Source organism: Centruroides sculpturatus, unplaced genomic scaffold (genome assembly GCF_000671375.1).
Source record: "Centruroides sculpturatus isolate CEXI.00-Female unplaced genomic scaffold, Cexi_2.0 scaffold216, whole genome shotgun sequence".
In the NCBI taxonomy this organism is placed as follows: domain Eukaryota; kingdom Metazoa; phylum Arthropoda; class Arachnida; order Scorpiones; family Buthidae; genus Centruroides; species Centruroides sculpturatus.
Window position 1 is genome coordinate 737,067 of NW_019386955.1, and position 13,803 is coordinate 750,869.

The following is a 13,803-nucleotide window of genomic DNA, read 5'->3' on the forward strand; positions in this document are numbered from 1 at the left end:
ATTTATATTTTTTTGCACAGTACACTTTATTATTATTATTAGTCTTACAGTATGCTCTACAGCTCTGTTAAGGTCCCAAACGTATCATCCAGAGCTTGAATTGAGCCAAGAATATTTGAAAAGTACTAATAATGTAAAAACGATCTTGAAAAAAGAAATGATCGTTTAAGGTTTCCACCTTTTTAAAAGCTACTCCAAGTTTGAAATATATAACAATTTATATGTATAAATATGTTTTACATGTGTAGAAATTGTCTGATAATCATATTCTCTACCAGTTTTGTAATTAGTTTTTTTTAATAGTTCGACTGTGCAGCCATTATTGTTTACAGTAATGTGTCGTACATTTGTATAGTGCATGTATTTGTATGTCGTTCATCATTAATCTTCTCATTTTATTACAATGTCATAACTAATTTTACAATAAATAAATATAAAGATATTTACTTCTTTATCAATACCAATTCATTCTAACAGGCTCTTGTCGGAGGAAAAACAATTAAGTAGACAAAAAAGTAACATGTAAGTAGAAAAATTGCATGAAAATGAACACCTTAAGTCAAAAAATTTAGTTTCTAAAATTTCATTTAGTTTAATTTAGTATTTCAATTTTATATTATGTAATTTATCTTTTCTCAGATGTATGCTTCACATAATTATCTAATTGCTAGGATAATATTAGTACGTTTAAATAAATTATCAAATATTAGATATAGTGTAATTTCAGACAAAAAATAAAAACTTGTTACACTCAATATTATATAAGAATTAAAAATGCATACGATATATACTATATATAATAATATACTATGTATAATACTACGGTATTATACATAGTTTGTTTAAATTTTATTTTATTAACAAAATATACAGCAGTGCATAAAGTATTGCCTATGCCTTTATATTTTCTTTTTGTTTAAATTTTTTATTAAATAATAATACTTTATATGTTATCTTTTATTCATTAGAATGCATTGTATTTCTGTTGTACAAATGTAAATAATATGACGAGACGGACTGTTCGAAAATACAGTCTCGCCTTACGATAAGGTTATGTTCCGAAAAAACAAAATTGCAAGTGGAAATTTAAAATAAATTCTGTAAATTAAAAAAAGGCTATATGCAAGGTTATACAGTACGTAAGGTTGCATATTGTATCTTAAAGTGTACCCATAGTAATCTTTCAAATATCATAACATCCACCAAAAAAGTATGCAATAAAATTTTATTATAAAACCTTAAAAAATTAAAGGAGATGGTGGAATATTAGTTGTTAGATGAAGAAGATCCTATGGTGATAGGGCTATAGATATCTTCTATTTCTGAAGCACACTTCCAGACTGGGAATGCTATAAGGCGCGAGATGCTTGAATTTAAATTCTAACAGTTTTCGCGCTTCCGCATCACCTGCATTGCATCAGTAACTATAGTTATGATAGTTGTAGTAATTTTTTAACAAGAAAACATCAACAATATTCTGTCAAACTTACAAAAAAAATCGTTGAATTAAAAAAAAATTTCTAACATACAGTAAATCCCACTTTTATAATATAATTGTTCTTGATAAACTATCGTCAATTGATCCATTGTACATCGAACTGTAGTATCATAAATTGCTTACTATCAACTCGGTAATTTAGTTCAGTGTCATAAATTGAGGTTTAAAATTCCACGATTTTTTTGTAAGTTTGGCAGAATATTGTTGATGTTTTCTTGTTTATTTTCGTAACATTCTTTAAACTATACAATATCGTAGCAAAAGTGGTCGACAAACATTTAATACTTTAAACATTGAAGTACTATACCTGCCATACTTTAATTAATAGAAAATTGAAGTCAGTCGTAAAACGAGGATCTACTGTACTTAACGATATATAAAAATGTTCACATAATATATATTTTCGTGGCAAGCAACAAAACATGTGATTATATTTATTTATTTGTTTATTTTTATTGTAAATATTTTTATTTAAACTTGATAACGAGATCTTCAAAAGTTTCAAAAAGTTCAGTAATAAAAAGTTTCAAAAATATTGTAAAAAACCAATAAAAGAATGAAATACATAAAATTGGCAAATATGGCTTCAGTAACTTTGGTTCTTTTGTATATTTTTATTTATTTGGTTATTTAATTTAGTTTTATATTCAATTATATTCAGTATAAAACTTATATTCTTAAATTTCTATCTAGTTCTTTATTCAGTTTATTTCTTATTTTACCCGCTTTTCTAACCAGTATAAATTTACTAATAATTTTTTAACTCTAAAGTTTAGATGCACCAGTGTTTTTTCACTATAAGTATTTTGACACGTACTCTGAAAAGTATATTTAGGGTCAACATTTTCCATATATACGCATTAAACCTTATTCGCAACTTTAATAGTGAACAAATTCTTCTTTCGAACAGTCTGGCACACAAAGGGAATAAAATAAATTATATATGGATGATTTTAAATCGTAACCCAAGAAACTTTTCTATGATTAAATAAGATTTTTCTTAAAAAATGTTAGACAATATTTGCTTTATGAGATGTCAATTAATTTATTACGTGGCTACAGCACAAATTAGAATGTATTTGAATTAATTTGTATCCATTACGGATAGGCTAGATTCTCAATAAAATCGAACAGGAATAGGTAACAAAGCCCAGACACTGATTTCCTTATTAAATTATGAAGGTCGGAATAGCACTGGAAGAAGGTAGAAGGGTGATTTTTCACAGTTTAATTAATTGCAATAACATTCATTTTCGTGTACAATGAGATACATTGTTATATGTAAATATATATATAGTAAGTTATATAGCATATAATACAATACAATACTATATAACGATAATGTTACATGCCCTTCAGAACTGGGAATGAGAAAAGCTGTTAAAATAAAAAAAATTATTAAAGATAACAGAAATTTTCTATATTTATCTTCATACTAATTACTTTTTTAGATAACAAGATTGTCTTGCGCCATCTTCAATATAAAAGAAAAGAAAATAGTTAGAAAAACACATTTGATTTTATAAAGCCAAGTATTTCGTTCAAAATGGTAAGAAATTCATAATTTAAATACATTTTAAAATATGATAAAATTGTTTGAATAATTAATACTGAAGTTAATGGAAGCATTATTTATTAAAATAACACTAAACTTATATTTAATTAATTTAAATTTGAATTATTTAATTAACTTATTATCATAAAAATGTTTTTACCGAAAACAAGTGGAGGGTATTGTGTATCTTTGATTTAAATTAAAATTACTGATTGATTAAAATGTAATTTATAATAAAATTCTCACGAAATAGTTACATTGTTATAAGTTATTCGTCATTTTTAACATAAACTTTCTTAATTCAGAATTTCATGTTGGTTGGAATTTTGTTTTGCGCTGTGATTGTGACATCTCAGGCATTGGTTTGTCGTCCCGAAACATGTTCTAAGATAGTGTGTGAAGACTTGGAAGGCTGTGAAGGTAGAAATGGTGTGGTAAAAGAGAAAGGTGGATTTTGTGGATGCTGTGATTTATGTGTTGTTCAACTAAGTAAGTTTTTTTATGTTTATTTTTCGGTACATTTTCTTGAAACATATAATTATTAATTAATGTAAGATAGATACAATTTAATTTCATTTTTAATCTGAAGTGAAAATATTGTGTAGAATTAGAGAATTATCACCTCACATTATACTCGTATTACGTTTTTGATACGCTATTATCGAAATAATACCTTAATTTTTACAAAATATTCTTTTTAAAAATCTATATTTCATGAAGTTATTTTATTCAATTTCAGAACTTTATTCAACCGAAATACATAAAAGTGATTTAGTTTTCGTTCAATTTGGTCTCCGATTTTGCTTTTTTATTGTTAAAAATGCTGCTTTATGTTCCTTCTATTCGAGCAGATATAGTTGAAAATATGTTAGTCCGCAGTAGATTCTGATTGAATAAGTACAAACACTTGAAGCATAATTTTTTGAATAAATCATATATAATAAAATGAATCGAAACGTTTCTGTGAAAAGCATTTCGTTTTATTGTATTGTTTGTCTACAAATAGTTCCTGTTCAATTTCTCATAAATTGGATCTTTTGTTCGTTGCTGAAGGTACAAACGCTCCAAAAAGAATAATACTCTTTGAGAATGGTATAATGTTTCATGGGTTTTCATAAATATTTCTGAATATAATTAAAAATTCTATACATATATGGTATATATATATTTTCAAGAGGAAAAATGTATATTCTTCGATTCTATCTTGCAGGGATCTAGAATCTGATAAGTATAATAATAGCATTGCCTACTGGCAGAATTTTATAAATATCAATATTAGTACTAATAATTAGATAAAATGAATTTATCGTAACTAATTTTGTGACTATCACTAGTTGTATTATGTATATATATGTTGAATTTCCAATGTTAAGTATAATTTACCTTGTAAATGCAACAAATTCAATAAAATTAGATTAGATACAAAGAATAACATTTGTGAATATAATTTGCAATTAATTTTGAAATCAAAGGTTTTTAAAATTCATTTTTAATAAGTTTTAAAATTGTTCTTATAACGTTTGTTATGTTTATAGGAGAAGGAGAACCTTGTCCGCTTCCTCTTCTTGGAGTTCCACCTCGATCAGAATGCGCAGAAGGACTTCAATGCAACAGTCACACTGGAACCTGTCAAAGATATTAAAGAAATAAATAATTAAAATTATAAAAGAATAATGTATTAATTTAGATTTTGATTTTCATTTTTAAACTTTTAATAAAGAAATCACTCAAACGGAGCAGTTTTAAGCCCTTTTCAGGTCCCCAGGTGAATTTCTCTAAAGTCATTATACAGATTTAAATATAAACTAAAATTAAACTAATGAGTAATGAGATGCGGCTCGAAGAAAATAATGTCCCTATGTCCAGTTGTGCACATGCGTTAATGAAGCTTTTACAAACATTTTTTCACACATACAGCCGAACGTATTGCTGCTTGTGAAGCAGACAGTATAGATAAAGGCTAATTTTACTTTACAATTAGCAATTGTTAATTGCTTAATGCTGTTGAGCATTGTTTAAAAATATCTTGAGGCTTTTTAACTTACCAATAATGAATTAGGCCAACCTCTTCCATTGTGGGCCTCGCTTAATATGATGGAAGAAAGAAAGCGTTTGCTATATCCATGAGAGTCAATACAATAATTTTTGGGTTGAGCAACCATTTTCATCGCGATATTAACCGTAATACTTTAATATAGCTTACAAAATAATATGGGCAGTAATTCTACATAGGATACCAAGTAACCGCTAAAAATACTGTATTCAGTAACTTATCTTGGTAAGAACTTCATTCCGGTAAGAATATTGGATCTAAAATGAATATTCAATAATATATTAATAGCATAGGACATTATAGGGACAGAATTGATATAATAGTACTTAGTATATAATAATAGAACAAGGTGCCTTGCGTTCTGTCATTTGCACTAGACATCGTTCATGAATTATATAACGTTATTTTTGTTTTTCAACTCTTCTCAAATGCTCCACAAATCTGCTTACATACGCATCTTCATAATTGTGTAACGTATATACTCTATCAACCCCTTCAATATAAAGCACGGAAAACTGAATCCTATATGATTTTATTAATTACATATATCAATATAATGTACAAAACAGTGGCATTAACAATTTGGTTCGCTATACAACATTTCATAAACAAAAACGAATCATACTATTATCCAAGGGCATTAGCATTACGTAACGGTTTTATAAACATTCCACCCAATTGTAGTTCATTGTACAAATTACCTGTATATCCACCTATCACGAAGATAAACTGGAAACTTGCCCTTTCTTGGAATCGAAAAACAGACACACACACACACACACATCCGTGGGGGATCTGGAGATAATGAAAGCATAGGAATATGTTACAGCAGGGGTCGGCCACATGCGGCTCTTTGGATGTGAAACGGCGGCTCTTTAGTTCCATACGCAAATATTATTTATTTTATTAAAAAAAAAAACAATTAAAANCTGATAACATAATGTTAAAAATGGAGATGCATTTTTCATTCTGGATTGGATGGATCAATATAAGAAAACCTGCCTGTAGATTTTAGTATGATTTTCTGATTCTTTACAACAGATGTAAGCAACAGACTTCCTCAATCAGCAGAATTATAGATACTATTTTTATTATCAGCAAAATGGTTCCAGAACTTCAAAAGATAAAGTCCATTTCAAAATTATAAACACACCCAACTTTTTTCAATAACAAAAACATTAACAATAGTAATGTATTTATTACATCAGTATGTTGTTTACAATATCAATTTAAACATTTTCTGAAATTTTTAGAGCTATCTGACAATCAAAAAAAAAAAAAAAAAAATTATCACAGATTTTCAATTTTTGTTTCAAAAGTATAAACACAGGTGCATAAAAAATGATTTTTGATGTTTCAATATTTTGTAGGTCCACCATTTGATTTAATTAATTCAAATACTCTGTCAGGCATACATTTTATTAGTTTTTGAAGTTATTCTTGTTTAATATTTTTCCAACAATCCATCATAGCTAATTTCAGTGCATTTACAGTATTGTATTGTCTGTTTTGACTATAAACAAGAAGACTCATAATGCCCCAAACATTCTCTATCAGATTCATATCAGGGCTCCATCATGGCCAATCAATCACATTAATTTTTTTTTCAGCAAATCAATTTTTAGTTGACTTTGATGCACGAATGGCAGAATTTATCCTGTTGAAATTGCCAGTTTTCTCACCCAATAAGTGATCCAAAAGTTATTAAATTTTGATACAACATTTCTTGATACTTTTCTGAATTCATTCTACCTTCTATGCTGATTCTCTGACAACTTGTTGACTGTCAGTTGTCAAAAAAACCTTTCTTTCATTTCTAAGTGTAAGGAGTGTAGGCCTTCCACATAGCTTATTTCTGCCATAATTTTCATCCTGAGTTAACACATTTCTCACAGCACATGTAGGTCGATTTACAGCTGCTGAAATTTGTCTTAGAGATTGTCCTGCTCCTTTTAGTTCGTAAATTTCATGTATTTTTAACTCTGTTAGTGTTTTTCACAAGGCGTTGTTTTAAATCACAAAAAAACTGTTTAAAATTGGTGCCATGTTTGTAATAACGAACGATACTACCCTCTGATAACAACTAATTAAACCAATAATTAATAAAAAAAATTATCATACTAATTTTATGCACCTGTTTTTTTATACTTTTGAAACAATTAAAAACTGAAAATCTGTGATAATTTTTTTGTAATTGCCAGATAGATAGCTCTAAAAATTTCAGAAAATGTTTAGTATGTTGTTTATAACTTCAATTTAATGTAATAAATACATTATTATTGTTAATGTTTTTGTTATTGAAAAAAGTTGGGTGTGTTTATAATTTTGAAATGAACTGTACTTACATTATGAAATAAAAATTATGAAAACTTTGCTTTAGAGCAGGCATGTCAAAGAGACAATTACTTGTGGCCCGCGACATGAATTCAATAATGCTATTTGTTTATATTTTATTATATTGATACCAAAGAAAATGTGATATTTTGTACTTAAACAAATAATAAACTAATAAATCAAATAGTTGAACTCAATTATTATTATTATTGTTTCTATTTTTATTTATTCATATTACTTAGAGTTAAAAATATATCAAATAAAATAAATATGTTTAATTTCTTGTTTACATTATGATATCTCATCTTTTGAATTTCAAATTAAAGTCTGTCTTCACAACATCATTTATTACATAATTCACACTATTTTGCATATAAAATGTGTGTTTTCAAAATATTAGTAAATTACAGTTTATTCTTGTACTTTGAGTTTTGCAATCCTTATTTTTGAATCAGTTTACAGACCTGCTTCAGGGCTGTAAATTGGCCAAAAATGTTTGTTCTGTGATTAAAGTTATTGCTGGAAAAGTACAAATGGTTTTTTTTTTAAATTTATTTTCAAATCTTGGGTTATTAAAAACGAATTTTTTGAGTCAGCTACTTTTGGGATACTTTAAAAAAAATTTTTGGCTACAAAAGCTAAAAACACCTGGCCCGCTGTCATACTCCAGACAAAAAATTGACACTTAAGTAGTTTGAGTTTGACACTTCTGATGCTATCTCTGCACAGCTGAAGCTCATCAATAGTAATGAATATAAATCTAAACACGTTTACAATGTCAACAAGACAGCATTATTTTAAAAGAAAATGCCTATATACTGTGAGACCCGAAAGGCCCTGGGTCACATTTAATAATTTTTATTGATAATATTAAATTATCGACACAAAATATTACTTCATTTTTTGTGAAAACTAGTGTTTTGGACGTGGGAAAAAACCAGATAACAGATGCTACTTCCTTTCACAGAAGAGAACATCCTCTGACTTTCCCTTATCTGGTTAAAAATCTCACTCAGATGGGAAATGGTTACCCCTCATTCATCCCCCTTTCGTCCCTTCTCATGAAAGAGTTCTGGCCGATGATTGGTCGAAATTCAGGAGATATAAGGGAAAAATTAGTCAGAATTCAGGGAGTTCTTCGACAGATCCTGAGCGTCAAACTCCACACAGTTTTCCTCCTGATGACCAACGCCCATAAACGAGTCCCGTAGACTAAGTCCCGAGTCTGAACCTAGTAAAGACACTTTATTATTTGTGCACAAATCGTTCTCCCATGTTAAGAAGAAAAGGAACTTTAAGAAAAGGAACTTTCTCTACAAGGTTTCCTCTGCCAATACAGATGAAGACGAACGACGACAACTAAACAGGTCGTATGTTTTAGAATGATTTTGTGAGCTCTCTCTCTCGAACGCGCATCAGCATAGAATAAGTTTTTGCCTATATCTTGTTGCTTAATTGTCGTTCATCGATTATTTGTATTCGTTTTGTTTTTGAATTATTAAATCTACTCTTGTTAAATTTACTTAAATGTCTCTTGAATTGATTCCGAATCAGATCGCAAACGCGTGTTTGTCCGCAGAACTTAATTGACAAACTGGTGTCGGGCACCTGACGAACATCTGAACGTCGCCGTTCGGATCATATAGCGATTATCGCCCTCCTATAAAAAGTTTAGAGAGCCGATCACACGATCGCGCGCCGTAAGTGTCGTAGACTAAGATCTACGTCCTGGCAGATCTCACAAAAGAAACATGTAATATAGAATTAAGAGTCGAGTAGTACAAAACAGTAAAAATTAAAATGTACAGTACCTGTACTTAGTTACAGATCGTTAACCAGATGCATTTTTAATGCTATTACAAAAATGTATTATTGCACAAACAAAACGTATATCCTATAAAACTAACAGAACTAACATCAACTACTAGTCTAAAATCACAGTCTGGATGGCTGAGCGGTTAAGGTGGAAGCATAACGCTTCTTGGCGACTTTGGATCAAAACCATGGTCAAATAATCCTCATGAATATTTTGGGGAATGGTGCGTTCTTACCGGTCGTCCACATCGTGGGCATGGCCAAACCCATAATGGGCTTGCTTTAAGAGGCTCTGTTAGTGCCCACAGGGCGGAAATAGTTTAAAAAAAACACTGAAATCACAATAAACTTTTTTCTCACTTTTGGTTCTGCAAACTTTTTTATTAATTCTTTTAAGTTTACTTGATCAGTAATTTCATGATCAATCGCCAAAATGGCCAAACTATTAAGACGATTTTGCGTGGTAGTGGAAAGTAAAAAGTTCTTAATTTTAATTTAGAGAAACTCCTTTCCCCCATTAGCTACAGTTATTGGTATAGTCAGCAATGTTTTTAAGTCAATACTAAGCTTTGAGGCAAAATTTAACAATGTTATTAATTTTAGTACATTACATATTCTTTCTTTTTTGCTTTAAAGCCTTCTTTTATGGTTGTTTTATGGTTATGGTTATGGAAAAAAAGCAGCTCTTCGCTTGCCCTTCGTTATTTCTAGACGAATGACAACCCAGAACTCACCACATGGAGGTGGCTGCTTTAGAGTTCCACCAAGAGTTAGAAAAAATGAAACTCCACACGTGATTAACATCATTTGCCAAGTTTCATTCATCTTAATTCACACTATAAAAATATTTATACTTTTCTCTAAATACTACAAATTCGACTTTTCTAAACCTACAGTATTATTACTATCTAAACAAATGGATGTAATATTACAACTAGTAATAATGAAAGACAGAAACCTATAAAGATATCAGGCCATAATAAAACAAACGCACGTTAGGGCCACTAAACTATAATTTACTTCAAACTCCTAACAAACCTCATTAAAAAAATAAAAAGAAATACCAAAACACTCGCCCTAAGCAAGCTTTCATAAAGTGTGACACAAAGAGCCCTCTTCGTCTCCCGTCGGTGTCTTCTGTTTTCGCTCTGAGCGTCGACTTTGGGAGTGCCAGAATGAATCCGTAGAATTTTTTTATGATTAACGTTGAATCAGGACCTCCAGGTACGATGTTTGTCTCAGGTGCCAAAACAGTCGACTCCGCTCCGAGGAAAATATCATTATAGATACCAAATTTTATTTATTATCTGATAAATTAATTGAAAAAAATAATCTCACATGTGTTGAATTTTATTCTATCGCGAGTTCTTCCATTTTGATTTCTTATAAATCAAATGTGATAATTTGCTTACATTCTCTCGGAAAATCTGAAAGAAAGGAAAAAAAGCGGAAGTTTCGGAAAAATTTCTGCTTAAGAACGTCAACCTACAATGGAAAAAACAACAATATATTCTCACAATTCGTTACATATTGTTAGAAGATATTTCTACACGTTACGTATTACGATTATAATAAATACGTCACGCGTTATGTATAAACATTAATCGGTTTGAAATATTTCACTTAAAAAGTGAAAATACTCCTGTTTTTCTAATAAATAAAATTACAAAAATAAAATTTACAGATATCGAGTACTTTCATTTATTCTAAAGTAATGTCATCTATATTTTGGAAAGCCCAAACAGGAATTTGTAACAACTGAGTAACAACGCCAGGTAATATTGCTAGAATATCTTAAAATTACTATTTCTATATCCTATAGAAAGACTTGCAGTGGCTTACAATTTTCAGTGTACTTGTTGTTTTGAATGTATTGGAAGGTTAGAAATGCCTTTACGATACAGTCCAAGACATTATGCACACGTTGTCAGACTCAAAGGCTGTAATCTAGGGATGAGGGAAATAGAATTACAGTTTCGCCAAATCATTATTTTGACCATTTTCGTCTGACTGTGAAGGAGGTGTTAGGTGCAGTGGGACGTTAGGTCACACGTACAGTACAAGAAAGGCAGGCTCTGGACGCTTTTGGCAGTCCACCAGAAATGACGGTCGAATGGCAAAGCGGTCAAGGTGGCAACCTACCACTTCTGGAAGACCCGGGATCAGATCTAGACGGGTCAAAAATCCCCAGGAAGTTTTCGGGGAGTAATGCGACTGGATATGTTGGCCCTCGTCCCTCACCACCCGGCCGTCCTATCATAGGATGGCCAAACCCATAATGGGCTTGTTAAAACAGGCCCTCTTAGTTCCCACAGGGTGGAAAGAGTTAAAAAAAAGACCACCGGGAAACGTGATCGTTTGATCGTCAGAGAAGTATGTATTGTGCCACCACGTCAGCATGTTTGCCATCCAGAGACAGATGGAAGCCATAATATCCTGTGTCTTCCCATATTACTAGCAGATAACTAGCAGAGACAAAGTTACTTGCACGGCCCCAGACAAAAGGTGATCTCCCAAAGTTTTACAGTTTTGGACAAAGTGGACAATTTTGGACACCTTGAAACGTCGAGAAATGCAAAAAAAGGAACAAGAATAATTTCTCTATGTATGGATGTTACTGTGTGTGTTTGTATGGGGGGCACGATTTTATTCACGTTCTTTGACAATTAATAACTCTTGTGTTTTTGTCAAAAATTTCTGAAATTTTGCAGGGAAGTTTCTTTATTAGAGGAATTAATGCTGTAAAGTTTGGTGATTAAAAGTCAAGGTCATAAAGGAGATAGCGTGTATCTCCAGTACGGTAAGACTTAATGACGATTTTACTCGTTATTAGCATTTACATTTTTTTATAAAACACATCTCTACCCTCAAAATTAAGCTTTTTGCCGTTTTGTAACAGTTAAAAATATAAAAGTTTTTTAAAGTAAAATATCATAACAGATGGCGCTACCAAATGTTGCGGGAAAAATGAAACAACTTGTTGCTGGATTTTTTCTTCCTAGAATTTAGTACAAAATTTTCATATTCCAGTTTTTAAAAATCTTTTTAGTTTAATAAATAATAATGTGCATAATTACATTGTTTTGTTAATTGAACAATTTGTTCAATTAACAAATAGATAAAGATAGACAAGAAATAATATGTCAGATTCGTAAACATGTGATAAATAGTAGAGCTTTTACATATACAAAACATCAAAATACAGTACATAAATTACATGATGATTTTGTTATATGAGCTGTTGATTTTGAAACTGAGGCAAGTCCACTCTAAAGAAAAATATGAAGATAAGATGTATTTATTTTCCTATGTATTACCCATTCATCATGAATACTTTAAAAATCTGCACCATATAAACTAGGAAATATAATTATATGCTTATTACTGAATATTTTTACTTTTCTTATTTTATCCTATTTTTTTCCTATAAAAATAAATTTATTTTCTGTTTTATTATAGNGTATTAATTTAGATTTTGATTTTCATTTTTAAACTTTTAATAAAGAAATCACTCAAACGGAGCAGTTTTAAGCCCTTTTCAGGTCCCCAGGTGAATTTCTCTAAAGTCATTATACAGATTTAAATATAAACTAAAATTAAACTAATGAGTAATGAGATGCGGCTCGAAGAAAATAATGTCCCTATGTCCAGTTGTGCACATGCGTTAATGAAGCTTTTACAAACATTTTTTCACACATACAGCCGAACGTATTGCTGCTTGTGAAGCAGACAGTATAGATAAAGGCTAATTTTACTTTACAATTAGCAATTGTTAATTGCTTAATGCTGTTGAGCATTGTTTAAAAATATCTTGAGGCTTTTTAACTTACCAATAATGAATTAGGCCAACCTCTTCCATTGTGGGCCTCGCTTAATATGATGGAAGAAAGAAAGCGTTTGCTATATCCATGAGAGTCAATACAATAATTTTTGGGTTGAGCAACCATTTTCATCGCGATATTAACCGTAATACTTTAATATAGCTTACAAAATAATATGGGCAGTAATTCTACATAGGATACCAAGTAACCGCTAAAAATACTGTATTCAGTAACTTATCTTGGTAAGAACTTCATTCCGGTAAGAATATTGGATCTAAAATGAATATTCAATAATATATTAATAGCATAGGACATTATAGGGACAGAATTGATATAATAGTACTTAGTATATAATAATAGAACAAGGTGCCTTGCGTTCTGTCATTTGCACTAGACATCGTTCATGAATTATATAACGTTATTTTTGTTTTTCAACTCTTCTCAAATGCTCCACAAATCTGCTTACATACGCATCTTCATAATTGTGTAACGTATATACTCTATCAACCCCTTCAATATAAAGCACGGAAAACTGAATCCTATATGATTTTATTAATTACATATATCAATATAATGTACAAAACAGTGGCATTAACAATTTGGTTCGCTATACAACATTTCATAAACAAAAACGAATCATACTATTATCCAAGGGCATTAGCATTACGTAACGGTTTTATAAACATTCCACCCAATTGTAGTTCATTGTACAAATTACCTGTATATC

At 30.1% G+C, this 13,803-nt stretch overlaps 1 protein-coding gene across 1 annotated transcript; it reads left to right on the forward strand.

Moving 5' to 3' along the window:
• The first annotated feature begins 2,949 nt into the window (after positions 1–2,949).
• On the forward strand, positions 2,950–4,724 carry LOC111615973. Its single transcript, XM_023357413.1, has 3 exons — positions 2,950–3,047; positions 3,359–3,542; positions 4,589–4,724. The coding sequence occupies exons 1-3, from the start codon at positions 3,045–3,047 to the stop codon at positions 4,693–4,695; spliced, it is 294 nt and encodes a 97-aa protein (XP_023213181.1). The 5' UTR covers positions 2,950–3,044; the 3' UTR covers positions 4,696–4,724.
• The last annotated feature ends 9,079 nt before the right edge of the window (positions 4,725–13,803 follow it).